Here is a 16,444-nt window from a genome sequence, read left to right on the forward strand (position 1 = left end):
AATCAGGGCATTCAAGCCCAATACATCAAGATCCTCCGTGAGCTGTATTGCGGATTCACTACCAGGATCTCACCATTCTACAAAGAAGTAATCATTGATGTCAAGAGAGGGGTTCGGCAGGGTGATACCATTTCACCAAAACTCTTCAGTGCCACCCTCGAGAACATCATGTGATGACTGGAATGGGAAGGAATGGGAGTGAAGATAGATGGTCAGCAACTGCACCACCTCCGCTTTGCTGATGACATTGTTTTAATAACACCAAACATCAGCCAAGCGGCACAAATGCTGGCCGACTTTGACCGTGGGTGTGGAAAGGTAGGACTACAGCTGAATCTTACGAAGACAATGTTTATGAGAAACAGCCTCTTTCCTGACGCACCATTCACTCTCAACGGAACAACCATCTCCGAATGCAACAGCTATGTGTACCTAGGTTGAGAAGTCAACATCACAAATGACCTGGCACCCGAGCTGCGCAGGAGGAAGAGAGCGGCTTGGAACGCCTTCAAGAACGTCAAAGAAATAGCTAAGAGGACGAAGAACCTCCAGCTCCGGGCACATCTCTTTGATTCCACTGTTCTTCCTTCATTAACATATGCCTCAGAGACCTGGGCCCTATGTAAACAGGATGAGAATGCTATTCGGGTCTCCCAAAGAGGAACTGAAAGAGCTATGCTTGGAATATCACGTTTCACTCAAATGAGAGAAAGAATTCGGAGTTTCGAAATCCGTCGACGATCAAGAATCAGGGATGCTGTCTTATTTTCCAAGGTGTCAAAAATCAGATGGGCTGGTCACGTAATGAGATTTAAAGATGACCGCTGGACTAGAGCTGTTACTGACTGTATTCCATGGGATGTCAAAAGACTGCGTGGCCGCCCACCTACCAGATGGTCAGACTTCTTCATCAAGATTATGAACGATTGGTTTGAGGCTCTTTATGTTTCCAGAGCGAACAGATGCCATTGGGCTACACTAGCACGCGACAGGGACAAATGGAGATGGTACTGGTGCCCGCTTGATCAAATCGACGACTAACAAGAAGTTAAGTGATTAAGTGATTAAGTGAACTCAAGCTGAAAGAGGCAAATCGGGTCTCAAAATGGAGGGCCATGATCCAAAGGAACTGGAGCAGTTGAGAAAACTGTTTCTTGGAGGTTTGAGCTTTGAAATTACAGATGATCGTTTAAGAGAACATTTTGAGAAATGGGGCACACTTACAGATCGTGTGGTGATGAGAGACCCCCAAATAAAATGCCCCAGGGGCTTTGGTTTTGGGACTTACTCGTGTTGAAGAACTGGATGCAGCTATGTGTGCTCGACCACGTAAGGTCAATTGGCGTATAGTGGAACCAAAGAGAGCTTTTTCTAGACAGGATTCTGTGAAGCCTGGTGCCCATCTAACAGTGAAGAAAAGTTTTGGTGGTGGTATTAAAGAAGACACAGAGGAATATAATTTGAGAGACTACTTTGAAAAGTATGGCAAAATTGAAACCATAGAAGTTATGGAAGACAGGCAGAGTGGGAAAAAGAGAGGATTTGCTTTTGTGACTTTTGATGATCATGATACAGTTGATAAAATTGTTGTTCAGAAATACCACAGTATTAATGGGCATAATTGTGCACTGAAAAAGGTCCTTTCTAAACAAGAAATGCAGTCTACTGGATCGCAAAGAGGTCGTGGAGGTCAATCTGGGAACTTTATGGGCCGTGGAGGCAATTTTGGAGGTGGTGGAGGAAACTTTGGCCACGGTGGAAACTTTGGTGGAAGAGGAGGCTATGGTGGTGGTGGTGGGGACAGCAGAGGTAGTTATGGAGGAGGTGATGATGGATATCATGGAGTTGGAGGTGATAATGGCAACTATGGTGGAGGTCCTGGTTATAGTAGTAGAGGCGGCTACAGTGGTGAAGGACCAGGATATGGAAACCAAGGTGGTAGATATGGTGGAGATAGTGGGGGATATGATGGTTACAATGAAGGAGGAAATTTTGGCGGTGGTAACTATGGTGGTGGTGGGAACTATAACGATTTTGGAAATTATAGTGGACAACAGCAATCAAATTTTGGGCCCATGAAAGGGGGCAGTTTTGGTGGAAGAAGCTCGGGCAGTCCCTATGGTGGTGGTTACGGATCTGGTGGTGGAAGTGGTGGCTATGGTAGCAGGTTCTAAAAACTCAGCAGAAAAGGGCTACAGTTCTTAGCAGGAGAGAGAGCGAGGAGTTGTCAGGAAAGCTGCAGGTTACTTTGAGACAGTCGTCCCAAATCCATTAAAGGAAGTGTGAAAATCTGCCACAGAAGGAGCCATGATCCATAGTCAGAAAAGTTACTGCAGCTTAAACAGGAAACCCTTCTTGTTCAGGACTGCCAAAGCCACAGTTTGCAAAAGTACAGCTATTGATTAATGCAATGTAGTGTCAATTAGATGTACATTCCTGAGGTCTTTTAGCTGTTGTAGCTTTGTTTTTTTCTTTTCATTACATCAGGTATATTGTCCTGTAAATTGTGGTAGTGGTACCAGGAATAAAAAATTAAGGAATTTTTAACTTTTCAATATTTGTGTAGTTCAGTTTTCTACATTTTAGTACAGAAACTTTAACAAAATGCAGTTTGGAGGTGTTTCCTTGTAAGTTAACAAATAAAGAAGATCATTGTTAATTACTATTTTGTATGAATTTTCCTAAAGTTACCTGTAAAGAAACACCTGCTGACTTGCAGCTTAAGGGGAATCTATTCTCCCATTTTGAAACCATGAAATGAATGGGCACTGACATGTGGAGAGAATAGATATTTGTATGTTTGCAATGTGTGTTTTAGATAAATAGAATTGGGTATATAAATTAACATATGTGAATTTAATAGCATTAAGATTTAACTTCAAATGAAAAAAATCCCAAAATTCCTATTTGTTTTTTGTGCATTTTCTTTCAAAATGTAATCCTATGATTTTAGTGTGTTAGTTGTGTTGAGAGTCCTAGCTGTTGTTTAGAACATCATCCTACATTTACCTTGGTCACATGTTAAGTGCTGCCATGATTTTATTTGGGTGTACAAAAATGTCTACTGCCCTCTGTTTAAAATCTGGAAAGGGGTAGTGTGTATTCTCCTTTCCTCCTACGGTTAAAAAAAAAAAACTTCTTAAAAACTTTGAAAATACAGGAACACTAGGCCGGCTAAACCTGAGCAAATTAGTGGCTATCTCTTCTGCTTTTCTTTTTAAAGCACAAGAGGTCCATAAGTCTTGAGTTATTTTCCTTGGTTTAATATATATATATATATATATATATATATATATATATTTTGATACAAGCTCTCAGAGCAACAGAATAAAAATCATGCATTTCTGAATCCTTAAAAAAAAAGAAGTTATTTGACTGAAACTGCTACTAGAGGAAAAAACTCAGGAACTTGAGTTAAGTGGCTAGGATTATCTGAGAGACATGGAGAATCTGAATTTTGTATTCTGAATGTTCTGTCTTAATGCATTATTTCTGTGCTATCAGGGTTAAAGGCAGGATGGTGAGGGAAGAATCCTCACTACATGACTCCCTTTGAATGCAGTATACACAAAGTAAAATATTTTAGAAACCACTCATTACCTAACCAGAGAGTATCAAAACATTGTCAAGACAAGATTCTTTTTAAAATATCGACCTCACTTGCCCCTTCTTCACAAAAAATTAAAAAGAAAAGAAAATGAAATCCTAACAGCACTCCAAGGAGAAAGAATATACTAGCAACATGTAAAACTCATTTTCTAGTATGGTCCATGAAGACAGATCTTGTCTTTGATATTATTAAAAAATCTCTAAGAGTTCATCCTCTCATGTTTTAGTAGGATTCATTAAGACTCTTCAACTTATATGAAAAGTATTAAGTAGTAAACAATTTTAACTACTAACATACACAGACATTGTCCAGCTAAAAAGCAAAAGATGAAAAGGACTTAGTCCCCATGGAAAAGTTGTTGCCAAAAAGTTCCTTTTCCCAGAAGGCAGCAAAGGTTTTTTTCCTTTTATCTAAAACATCACAAATATAGTCATAGTCATCAAAGGCCGTTATCCTTTTTAATACTCAGTCTTTAAACCCCTTTAACTGTGGACTTTATGATGACAGGCTAACGAACTCCCATTCATAAATGTAACCATCAACTTAATTAGAAGTAGCACAATACTATAGAGCAGCCCCTATGTATGAGCCAAGATCTTTTTTCTTTTTTTTCATTTTTTATAATTTTATTTATTGAATCACTGTGAGAGCAGTTACAAAGCTTTCAGGTTTAAGTCTCAGTCATACAATGAAACACCTGTACCTTCACCAGTGCCCATTCTCCACCGCCAAAATCCCCAGTATACCATCCCCATCCCACACCCTCCCCCTACCTGTGGGGCAGATGATTTACACATTACTCTCTCTACTTTGATTACATTCAATATTTTGACACCAGACTCACCCTTATTATTGGGGATTTTACCCCAACACTCAGATCTGCTGAAAAGGCAACAGTAGACAATTTGTTTTCTATTGCTGGTGATGAATAACATATGATGTCGCATGGCTGCAGTTGTGGCCACAAGATTTTGAAATTCCGAAATTTTAACAATTAAATCTGGAGGGATTTCTGCCAAAACCTGCTGGGTTCCGAGAATTGCTCCTGAGTCTCTTGGGATCATGGCCATTAAGCAGCTTCATCAGGAGCCAGAAAGGCCATTCATGGCCAATGATTTGGGGTCTCATTGGGGTGGGGAGGACAGGACTGGTTCCACCCCCATCCCGTGAGGCCCAAAATGTCTCATCACTGCGGGCCCAAACCTGACTGTCCAATAGCCTCTGGCAGATGGCGGCCACTGAGCCGCCAAGGGGAAGCAGGCAGAGGGACAGTACTCTTTCCCCCCTGGGGTGGCCTGGTGACGGTAACCTACTGTGTAGTCTGGATGCATTTATGACAAAAGCCACTGGGTTTCAAGATTTATTTCTGAGTCTCTGGGATCATGGCTGTGAAGCAGCTTGATCAGGAGCCAGAGAGGCCGTTTGTGGGTGGCGACTCAGGGTCTTGTTTGGACAGGGAGGAAAGGGCTGGTCCTACTCCCATCCCATGAGGCCCCATGTGTCTCATCACTGTGGGTCCAAACCTGACTGTCCAGTGACCTCTGGAGTATGGCAGCCACCAAGCCGCCAGGGGGAACAGGTCAAGGCACAAAACCTATTTCCATCTGGTTGGCCGGTAACCTACTGCAGACTGGACACATTTCTGCCAAAAGCCGTTGGGTTTTGAGATTTGTTTCTGAGTTTCTGAGATTATGGTCATTAAGCAGTTCTATCAGGAACCAGAGAGGCCATGTCTCCAATTATATAGCTGAGCCCGAGGTGGTTTGTGAGTATGTCTCCCACATACCTAACTTTTGGCCGTTTACTTTCTTGGTTAACTTTGCCCCAAGTTTTTGGGGTCTGGCCAAAGACACAGCAGCAATTTTGGGGTATCTGGAAGTCTGAAGGCACCATCAAGCTACTGATGCTCTTGCCTCACAGGTACAGATTGACCTGCTAGTGGCAGCATAACCCCAAGCCAAGATCTTTAACACATTAACAATTGAATGTTATTGTAAATTTTAATAAGTATTTTAAGCTTCAGTGCGCTCATCACTCTCAAAATCAAATTTACCTAAGAAACCCCCACCTTATTAATATATTCTTACATATATTAATTTCCCATAATTTCTGAGGATTTATAGGATTGCCATCAGCTTATGTATAAAAATCAATTATGATAATGCGTATTCATCAAGTGCCTGCTCCAAACAGACTGATGGCCCCAGTACTGGTTCTGTTATAAGGGGGGAGACAGATCTTAAGTAACTCAAGTAACTCACTGCATGCCAAAATAGAAAATAAAAGAATCACATATAAAATATAAAGGATTATATTAAGCCTTATTTCTTACTCTAAATTCAGTTCTATAATTTTATAAAATTTTTAAACAGATACTAAGGAGCATGCTAGCATGCTGTAATATGCACATCTCGCCCTACTGAGTTGTACTGAACATTCAAGTTAAAATATAAACAAGTCATATTTGAAAGGAGATTTGAAGACATTATCAGCCATCATGTGGAGAGTGGTCTCAGCATGGCTGTGGCTGGTTCTGGAGGTGTCTCCACACGCATGAAGGTACCAGCAGAGGAACAAAGGATGTGGGTCCCAGGGCTGAGATCTCCAAGCTTGCTCGGATCGGGGCTGAGCATCCTTCACCCAGATCCTCCATCTTCCAGTAGGCAGGGGCCACACCCACCAACTGACCCCCTGGCGTTGTGTAATCCCATCAACGGCCAAGACCCAGAGACTACAAAATCCAGCTCCCAGAAGCGCGTGGCCACATTTGAGGCCACTTGACATCTTATTATCTCATTATTACTTTTGGACAACCTTGCAGGCTACCAAATGTAACCTGCCCACACGGCAGAGTCTGGCAAACTCCCCGTGGTGTACCCAATATGCCAAATATCAGTAACAATGATGGGTCTCATTCTCCTAGCCCTAAAATAGCCTTGAATATGGCACTTTAAAATCTCAGGGCTAGGACGAAGGAGACGTTACTGGTGCCTGCTCGAGGCAATCAATGAAAAACAGGATGATTGTGATGTAATCGTGATCTGGTGATCAGGGGTCACCTTATTAGGGCCTTGCTCCAGGCTACTTGAGTTCCCAGGATGAACAACTGATGGGGGAAAAAAGGTTAAAGCAGGCACTAAAAATCAAATGCCTATAGGAAAGATTCAAGCTAAGAAAATAAAAAAAAAAGTAGAGATTAAATAGGAACTGAAAAAAAAAATGGAGAGCAGCTCCTCAGTTCCAGCTAATTGCTGCCTTGTACGGCATCTTCTGGTTTTTCAAAATAATTCTCAAAATCCATAATTACTTTATGTTTTTTGTTAATGTTTTTTTCTAAACATTGAATAAATAATATTTAAAATACATATATATTCATATGTACATATATGCACATCCACACATTATTGTAGATCCATTCTAGACATACTGCATAACAGACACCTGATCGAAATCTCTTATGTGACTTGGTATTGTTTTGCCAAGTGATATAGGGACAAAGAGAACATGACAAATGGAATGCAGACTACGAATAATCTCAGGGACTAAATATGGTATGTTGTCACTCTGTTGAGGGAATTCAGAAGGTCAAGCAAACACCGATATTGGAGGAGATAAAGGATCACTCTACAGGGAGAGGTTCTACATGCTTTAGAAATTTACCCTGGAAAAAGAAACCTCTGAAACTATGTCGAATAATGCCCACCAAAGATGATCGTGTTATCATCCCTTATCCCCTAACCTTACATGACAAAAGAGATTACGCAGATCCCACTAAATTAAAAACCTTGAGATAGGGAGATTATTATGGATAATGTGACTTACCAAATCTAATCAAACATTTTTCTTCCTAGAAATCAAAAAATCTTTCTGAAAAGTGCCTGCCAAGAGGAGTGGGAGGAAAACTGGGGACACGGGTGGTGGGAAATGTACACTGTTGAAGGGATAGACTTTGGAACATTATATGACTGAAATCCAGTCATGAACAACTTTATAACTGTGTGTCTCATGGTGATTCAATTTTTTTTTAAGGAAATCATTCTTGGTAATGATCTAGGAGAGATATATTTGAGACAACTCAGAGAAATACATTGTTGTTTGCCTGAAAAACAGAGCAATAATCCATGAGCAAATTAATTCTGGTAACCTCTTGATTTGCTCGAGCGGGCCCAGTAATGTCTCCATTGGAGACTTTGTTGTTACTGTGTTTGGCATATAGAACACGTCACTGGGAGCTTGCCAGGCTCTGCCGTGCGGGCGAGATACTCTCGGTAGCTTGCCAGGCTCTCCGAGAGGGGCGGAGGAATCGAACTCGGGTCGGCCATGTTGGCTGCGTGCAAGGCAAACGCCCTACTGCTGTGCTATCGCTCCAGCCCCTGTCCTTACTTATTAAAAATTTTTCTTTTTCATAGGCTTTTGGGTCACACCTGCCAATGCTCAGGGGCTATTCCTTCCTGGCTCTGCACTCAGGAATTAGTCCTGGTTGTGCTTGGGGGTACCATGTGGGATGCTTGGTCACGGTGTGTGATCTTTTTAATGAATTGTTGAATTATATTCGCTAGTATTTTGTTACTACCACTAATGATAGCACAGTGGTAGGGCTTTTGCCTTGCATGGAGCCAACATGGCCAACCCGAGTTCGATTCCTCCGCTCCTCTTGGAGAGCCCAGCAAGCTACCGAGAGTACCTCGCCGGCACAACAGAGCCTGGCAACCTCCCCGTGATGTATTTGATATGCCAGACACAGTAACAACAAAGTCTCCAATGGAGACGTTACTGGGCCCGCTCGAGCAAATCGATGATCAACAGGAGGGCCTTTACTTTACTTTTAACCTCTTGATACTGAAAAGGATGAGAAATAAACCATTTCCCCAAGAACCTTCAGAAAGGAATGTAGGACTGATATGGTGATTTTAGACCAGTTAGATTCATGTTCAGCATTTTACAGAACTATAAAAAAGATAATTTGTGGAGTCAGAGAGATAGAAAACACATTAAGACTCATGTCTTGCATGTGGCCAACCTGAGTTGAAGCCCTCAGCACAGCTGAGTGTGATCCAGGTCCCCCCCAAAAAAGAAAATTAATTTTAATTCACAGATTTGTAGTCGTTTGTTAGAGTAGCAATAAAACAATGTCTATGTAACATTAACTTTGGGAGTTAATCCAGAGACATAGCAAAAGCCTTCTTGTGATAGAAATATCTAGAGATATAAAAGAGAAAATATGCTCCAAGAGCTGAAGTTATAAAACAACTTCTTGGTATGGTCATCCCATGACACAAACTATTCCAAAATTCCATTTCTATAAGGATAGATTTGATCTTTGATGACTAACTCAAATCATGTCTCATCTAAAAACACTTAACCCAATGACAGCTCCTTATTGCAGAAAGCTTTTTCTTCCCTTTCTAGACTCGTTCATTAAAATAATGGCATTGATGACCACCAACCACCCCTCCAACCTACACTGACAAAAGAGGTGTCCTTTTACACCAGTTAAGATTTAGCTTGATTCTTCCCCTCACTATGACACACTTAGGTCTGATGATCTATTTTAATATCATGTCTCTATCAAGATCCAGCATATTGTGTTGGAATCTGGCAATATCCTGGCTTGAAACAGAAAGCAAGTATTATCAGAAATCTGAGCTGCCTGACTCAAAGTAGTTTTTAACTTCATATCTCATTTCACCAGTTCATCAAATTTCACAATCCATATAGTAATCTGTTTTAAAGACAACTGGTAGTCATGGTTGTGAAAAATAACTCTAGAGCCTGAAGGTTACCAGTCCAATCTAAATACTCATCCGAACAGCACCAGGCATAACAGACCTAATGTCACTTTTGAACTCTTTTTCCTTTTATTTATTTATTTATTGCTTTTCGAGTCACACCCAGCGATGCACAGGGGTTACTCCTGGCTTTGAACTCAAAGATACTCCTGGCAGTGCTTTGGGGACCATATGGGATACCAGAAATTGAACCCGGGTCGGCCGTGTGTAAGGCAAACGCCCTACCTGCTGTGCTACTGCTTTGACCTCATGAACTCTTGATCTAAACTTAACACATGCTGAGCACTACTTTGCGGGGTAATAAAACACTGCTAGAAAAAAAAACTGTGCCTGTAAAACATAAGAGTCTAAAGGGGAAAAGGAGGAAAGGACAAGGAATTTGGGGTTAGGGAAGAAGGTCTGAGAGGAAGACCTGCTCCAGTACAGGAGAGGAAAACCTCTCCTGTACTGGAGACACAGTACAGTGCATAGGGCATTTGCCTTGCATGTGGATGACCCAACATTGATTACTGGCATCCCATCTGGTTCCCTGAGCCATCATCAGGTGTAATCCCTGAGCCTCGCCAAGTGTGATGCCAAACCACACACACAAACACATACACACAAAATAACACAAAATCAATAATAAAAAATAAGAAGAGGAAGAGAAAACAGATCGTTATTTTACCTATTTGGGGAGACAAACTTAATGAGGATGTATGAGCCAATGCTTGGCTCCTTACCCTGACATGTAGGGGGAAAAAAATTAAAAGCAGAAAAACAATAACTCCTAAAATTTTACACAAACATTTATGTTTGGGAAGAGAAATTCCAAAAGAGGGCTAGATCTCTGATAAAGTTGCAACTCTCCATCCCCAAATATAAGAATTACTCTGATTTTTTTTCTTCTCGGGATTACTTAATACTCTGAACTCTTTAGTACTCATAGAAGTGATCCCAAAAAGAATTTTGTAAGATTTCTGATCTGCCCTCAGTTAATAATAAAAGAATCAATTACCTTCCCCAACATAGATGGGATATAAAAGTTTATTAAGTCTACCAAATATCAATCAACTTTAAGAAAGTTAATTGCTAATATTTCTTTTTTTCTTTTTTCCTTCTTTTTGTTTGTTTGTTTTTTGGGTCATACCCAGTGATGCTCAGGGGTTACTCCTGGCTCTGCACTCAGAAATTACTCCTGGCTGTGCTTGAGTATATTGGATGCCGGGGATTGAACCTGGGTTAGCTGTGTGCAAGACAAACACCTTACCCACTGAACTTTACTCCGGCACTCACAAACATTTTTCTTTGTCTGCCACTGTGTCATATCCACTTCAAAGGGTTACAATGTTTTCCATATGCAAATAAGATTTTTACAGGAGTTTTTTTGTTTGTTTTTTGGGCCATACCCAGTGATATTCAGGGGTTATTTCTGGTTCTACATTCAGAACCAGGAGTTCTGGTTGTACTGAGATGGGAAGAATCATATCAGGTTGTGGGGATCAAACTCAGGTCAGCCACATACAAGCCAAAGGCTTTACTGTACCACTTATCAGTACCACACAGGTCATGGTCCTCCCGTTGTTCATCGATTTGCTTGAGCGGGCCCAGTAACGTCTCCATCATGATACTTGTTGTTATTGTGTTTGGCATATTGAATACATCACAGGTAGCTTGCCAGGCTCTGCCATGCGGGCGAGATACTCTCGGTAGCTTGCCGGGCTCTCCGAGAGGGGTGGAGGAATCCAACTTGGGTCGGCCATGTTGGCTGCTTGTAAGGCAAACGCCCTACCACTATGCTATCCAATTTTTAAAAGTTACTTTGCAATATACATAGGAACATAGCATGTAGTATGACTTGATATCATAGACTAAACCAATTCTAGTCAGTCTACAAAAGATATATTACTGTGATCAAATATGAAACAAGATGTTCTGATCAGCAGAGAAATGACAAGGTTTAGTTCAACTATTCTAGGTTCAGGTAAGATGAAACAAACAAGAAATGGACACTCATAGGAGGGTAATGAAAGATGCCCATTAATCCAATAGGATAAAGGATCCCTTACTTTGGGGGTAAATCCTCTGATGATTTATTTCTAAATTTAGTATAATGGACATATTTAAGATATCAAAGTTATTTTAATATCTTGAAAAATCAGCTTCAGTTTTAAAGTTCAAATGCATTCTTGTAATTTCAAAAGTTAACCAAAAGTCAATAATTCATTACTTTAAGGGGCAGTTTTTAAGGGATTTTTTTTAATACTGTGATACCCTTCGTACTATACCTTTCAAAAGCAAATTGGGTATACAAAAGTACATTTACATAACCCAGACAAACTTCTCTTGAGTTGTTTCATTTAGATGATGCTGCCTTAGAAAAGCTTTCTAAAGGTCATGCACAGAGGCAAAGCGCTCCCCCTCCACAGAGGGAGGGCTATGATTACACTGTACACAAGATCCTACAAAGACAGCTGACACAACTAGTGGTTGGGATTTTCTCTTCTGTTTATTTCCAGTAGAAACTTTCCACAGACAGCTGTGATGCCAGGCTCCCAGAAGAATGCCTTGCCAACCTTGTGCAGGCAGCCTTCCAGCCACATCCTGGCCCCAGACCCAGGACTGTCTCCTCCAGGTCTAGCAACCCAGGGATGCCAGCCTTGAGGCTACGTCATGGCTTAAGGACACCACTTGAACTAGCACGGAAGACATATCTGTCATGCCATCCAGACATGTCAGATTCACCTTTCAGCTCAGTCTTTTTCACTTGAGCAACTCCATGTAAATGCCACAGGCTCCGTACTCACCAGACTGGGGCTATGAGTAACCCCTGCAGGAGGAAATGAGGACTAAATGAGATAAGATGTGAAAATCAATCGGTTTACAACACCCAATAGGAGAGAGAGAACAAAAGGGAATGCCCTGCCTCAGAGGCAGGGTGGGATGGGGGGATGGGGGTGGGAGGGATACTGGGAACCGTGGTGGTGGAAAATGGGCACTGGTGGAGGGAAAGGTACTTAATCATTGTATAATTGAAACCCAAGCACAAAAATCTGTAAGTCTACAACTGTACCTCATGGTGTCTCAATAATTAAAATTTTTAAAAAAATAAAATAAATAAATAAATTTAAAAAGAAAAAAATGAAAATCAATCGGTTTGAAGTTTTCTGTGTCATCTTTAATGATCAGCACAGTGGGAAACCTACTCATCTCTAGGCTAGAACAAAAGGGACAAAATTAAATCGGCATCATTCTCTAAGGATCGGCAGAATTTCTCTCTGAACCTGGAGGCAGGTCATCTGCTAACTGAAGCCTGAGAAAGTAGATTTGCAGTCTCTTGAACTTGGGCCCAGTGACTGCAGGTTCCTCTAAGCAGGGACTGTACCTCTGGAGGACATGAACTGGACAACAGAGCCTGGACTCTAGGCGGGGCATGGATGCTCACATTTATTTCCGGGAAGAAAACCCTGGGTACCAGGCACCTTCTGCCACAAGGACTTACCTGGGTCGAGGCCGCGCTGCCTCCTGGCCTCCAAAGGTGTGGCTCTGTGGACTCTCCTGAGTGGGCATTCCTGCTCGTGCCCGGCACTCCGACTGGCTGGGCAGTGCATGCTCCAACTCCTGCAGAAATGAAAACCCAAAGGAGAGGGTCGGCCGCTGCCCTCCAGGCTGCATCACTTTGCTGCTGAGACGGGCATGGGTTGGCATCAGGGAAGGTGAGCCGCGATACGTGGCCCTTGGCCCTTTGTACCAGGGGATGGGCCCCAGGAGCAACCTGAAACTGAAGAAACGTCAGACCCTACAAGATAAAACTGACTTAAACCTAATGTTCAAATGCATGGTACCTGCCCTTTCATAAGGAATGAGGGATTAAAAAAATTACAGCCCCCCCCCCCCCTCTGGAGAAGCCTGTGTTCTCTCTTGAACATGCACACTCTTCATCTCCCGTCACATTTTACCCAGTGAATTTCTTTCAATGAAAACCATTTTACTTCAGTTTTAAAAAATTTATTATGTGGCTGGAGAACGAACACAAGGATCTAGGCAGTAGCCTTGCGCGCAGTTGACCAGGTTTATCCCAGCACGATGTATACGTCCAGGAATGAGTGATCCCTAAGCACTCCTGAGTGTGGCTCAAAAAACAAACAAACAAACAAACAAAAAACCCTATTACAGAATAGCATTTAATGAATATAACTGAAAATATAATTTTCAGACTTTATATAGATTCGTTTTGAAAAAGTCAATATATATTCACAAACAAAACACTATGACCTGAAATCGTAACAACAAGCTTTGAAATACTGTTTCCTTTGGGAACTTATCCATTATTTTCCACATAAGCATACACTATTTGTGTAATAATAAATTTAGAGTAATCTGAAAATTAAAGAACACATTATTTTTGCAAAATGCTTGACCTTCCTCCCCCACCACCTCAACCTCACCTCTCTCTCTCTCTCTCTCTCTCTGTCTGTCGCTCTCTCTCTCACACACACACACACATACACACACACATTTGCCATTAGCCACCAACAAAGTGGATACATTGGCAAGTCAATGATGCAGTCTTCTCAATAATTTAGAAAAACTCCAAGATGCTAAAATATCCAGAGAATATCATAAGCACATCCAAGCTAAAATGTATCTGGATTCAACACAGTGACATAGTACCCAAAATGAAAGCTTTATGTGTGCTAATCAGTTGGACTACCAAAGTCTTTGAGATATGCCAAACCTCTGAAAAATTTTTTCATTAGGATCACTTTATACATGATAAATAAAATAACAAAACCAAATCAGTAATAAGTTCTGCAACTACAAAAATATTGCTATACAGTTAAAATATTCAAGTGATAGGGTGGTTTGGGGTCTGATTTGTGCAGTATATTGTGATTGGAATACAGACAAAACCCCTTTATTAGGGGTTAAGTTGAACTTAATACATGTGACAATAGGCCATGCATCTCAGAAGTCATTTTTCCAAAATAATGATTTCTAGCACTAGCCATTTAGATATGAAAACTTCTAAAATAAAATCATATGCCTTCCTATACGAGGAGTAGTGAGGTAAAAAAAAGGATGAAGTAGTCACTTTGACTATACCTTTTTGCCTCTCTGGGATATATTCCCAGGAGTGCTATAGCTGGGTCAAATGGGAAATCAAATTCTAATTTTTTGAGAATCGTCCATACTGTTTTCCAAAAGGGTTGGACCAGCCGGAATTCCCACCAGCAGTGAAGGAGGGTCCCTTTCTCACCACATCCGCGCCAGCACTGGTTGCTTTTGTTCTTGTGGATGTGGGCCAGTCTCTGTGGTGTGAAATGATATCTCATTGTTGTTTTGATCTGCATCTCTCTGATGATTAGTGATGTAGAGCATTTTCTCATGTGTCTTTTTGCCATTTGGATTTCTTCTTTGAGAAAGTTTCTGTTCATTTCCTCACCCCATTTTTTGATGGGGTTGGGTGATTTCTTCTTGTGGAGTTCAACCAGTACCTTGTAGATCCTTGATATCAACCCCTTGTAGGAAAGCCATGGATTTTTGGGTATTGATTTTATAGCCTGCCACTTTCCTATACAAGCCTATTGTTTCTAGGAGTTTTTTGGTAGAGGTTTTAGGGTTCTCTAAGTATAGTATCATATCATCTGCGAATAGTGAGAGCTTAATTTCTTCTTTCCCTATCTGGATGCCCTTAATATCTTTTTCTTGCCTAATCGCTATTGCAAGTACTTCCAGTACTATATTGAACAGTAGTGGAGAGAGTGGGCATCCTTGTCTCATCCCTGACCTTAGGGGGAAGGCTCTCAGTTTTTCCCCATTGAGGATGAGGTTTGCTGTTGGTTTGTGGTAGATGGCTTTAACTATATTGAGGAAAGTCCCCTCTATCCCCATTTTGGCAAGGGTTTTCATCATGAATGGGTGCTGGATCTTGTCAAATGCTTTCTCTGCATCTATTGATATGATCATGTGATTTTTATCTTTTCTTTTGTTGATATGATGGATTATGTTGATTGATATCCGAATGTTGAACCATCCTTGCATCCCTGGGATGAATCCCACTTGGTCATGATGTATGATCTTTTTGATGAGTTGTTGAATTCTATTGGCAGGTATTTTGTTGAGAATCTTCGCATCCGTATTCATCAGGGATATCGGTCTGTAGTTTTCTTTTCTTGTAGTGTCTTTATTTCCTTTTGGATTTAGAGAGATATGGGCTTCATAGAAACTGTTTGGAAGAGTTTCTGTTTTTTCAATTTCCTGGAAAAGCTTGAAAAGAACTGGCAATAGATCCTCTTTAAATGTTTGGAAAAATTCGCTAGTAAATCCATCTGGGCCTGGGCTTTTGTTTTTGGGAAGACTTTTGATAACAGTTTCAATTTCCTTGATGTGAATAGGTCTATTCAGGTACTCTATATCTTCTTGATTTAGCTTTGGGAGATGATAGGAATCCAGGAATTTATCCATTTAGTGGTTTATCTATCTTATTTATTTTCTCGAAGAACCAACTCTTGGTTTCATTGATGTTTCGGATTGTTTCTTTGTTTTCCATGTCGTTGATTTCTGCTCTAAGTTTTATGATCTCTTTCCTTCTGCCTACAATAGCCAGAATCTGGAAAAAACCTGAGTTCCCGAGAACAGATGACTGGTTAAAGAAACTTTGGTACATTTACACAATGGAGTACTATGTAGCTGTTAGAAAAGATGAAGTTATGAAATTTACAAACAAGTGGTACTACATGGAAAGTATCATGTTAAGCGAAATGAGTCAGAAAGAGCGGGATAGACACAGAAAGACTGCATTCATCTGGGGAACATAAAGCAATAAAAAGGGAGACTAACACCCAGGAATGGCTGAGATTAGTACCAGGAATTTTGCTCCATGACTTGAAGGTCAGCCACACGTGCTAGGAGTGAAAAGGAATCTCAGATAGAGAAGAGAGAACCAAATAAAGGGTGTTATGAGGACCCTCCCAGGGTGGGAGAATCATGCTATAAAAGTAGTCTATAGACCAAACATGATTGCCACTCAATGCCTCTCTTGCAAAACACAGTACCCAAAAGA

The 16,444-nt window shown here is 41.0% G+C and overlaps 1 protein-coding gene and 1 pseudogene across 1 annotated transcript in view; one reads left to right on the top strand and one right to left on the bottom strand.

Moving 5' to 3' along the window:
- FAM13C (family with sequence similarity 13 member C) overlaps nt 1-16,444 on the bottom strand; it is a 152,917-nt gene that overhangs the window by 95,966 nt on the left and 40,507 nt on the right. The window contains exon 2 of the mRNA XM_056120455.1: nt 12,881-12,999. Coding sequence (XP_055976430.1) covers nt 12,881-12,999 — 119 coding nt within the window. The remainder of the gene's footprint in view (nt 1-12,880; nt 13,000-16,444) is intronic.
- LOC130029507 (heterogeneous nuclear ribonucleoprotein A3-like) lies at nt 1,106-2,300 on the top strand (annotated as a pseudogene).

Source organism: Sorex fumeus, unplaced genomic scaffold (genome assembly GCF_029834395.1).
Source record: "Sorex fumeus unplaced genomic scaffold, SorFum_2.1 ptg000043l, whole genome shotgun sequence".
Lineage (NCBI taxonomy): Eukaryota > Metazoa > Chordata > Mammalia > Eulipotyphla > Soricidae > Sorex > Sorex fumeus.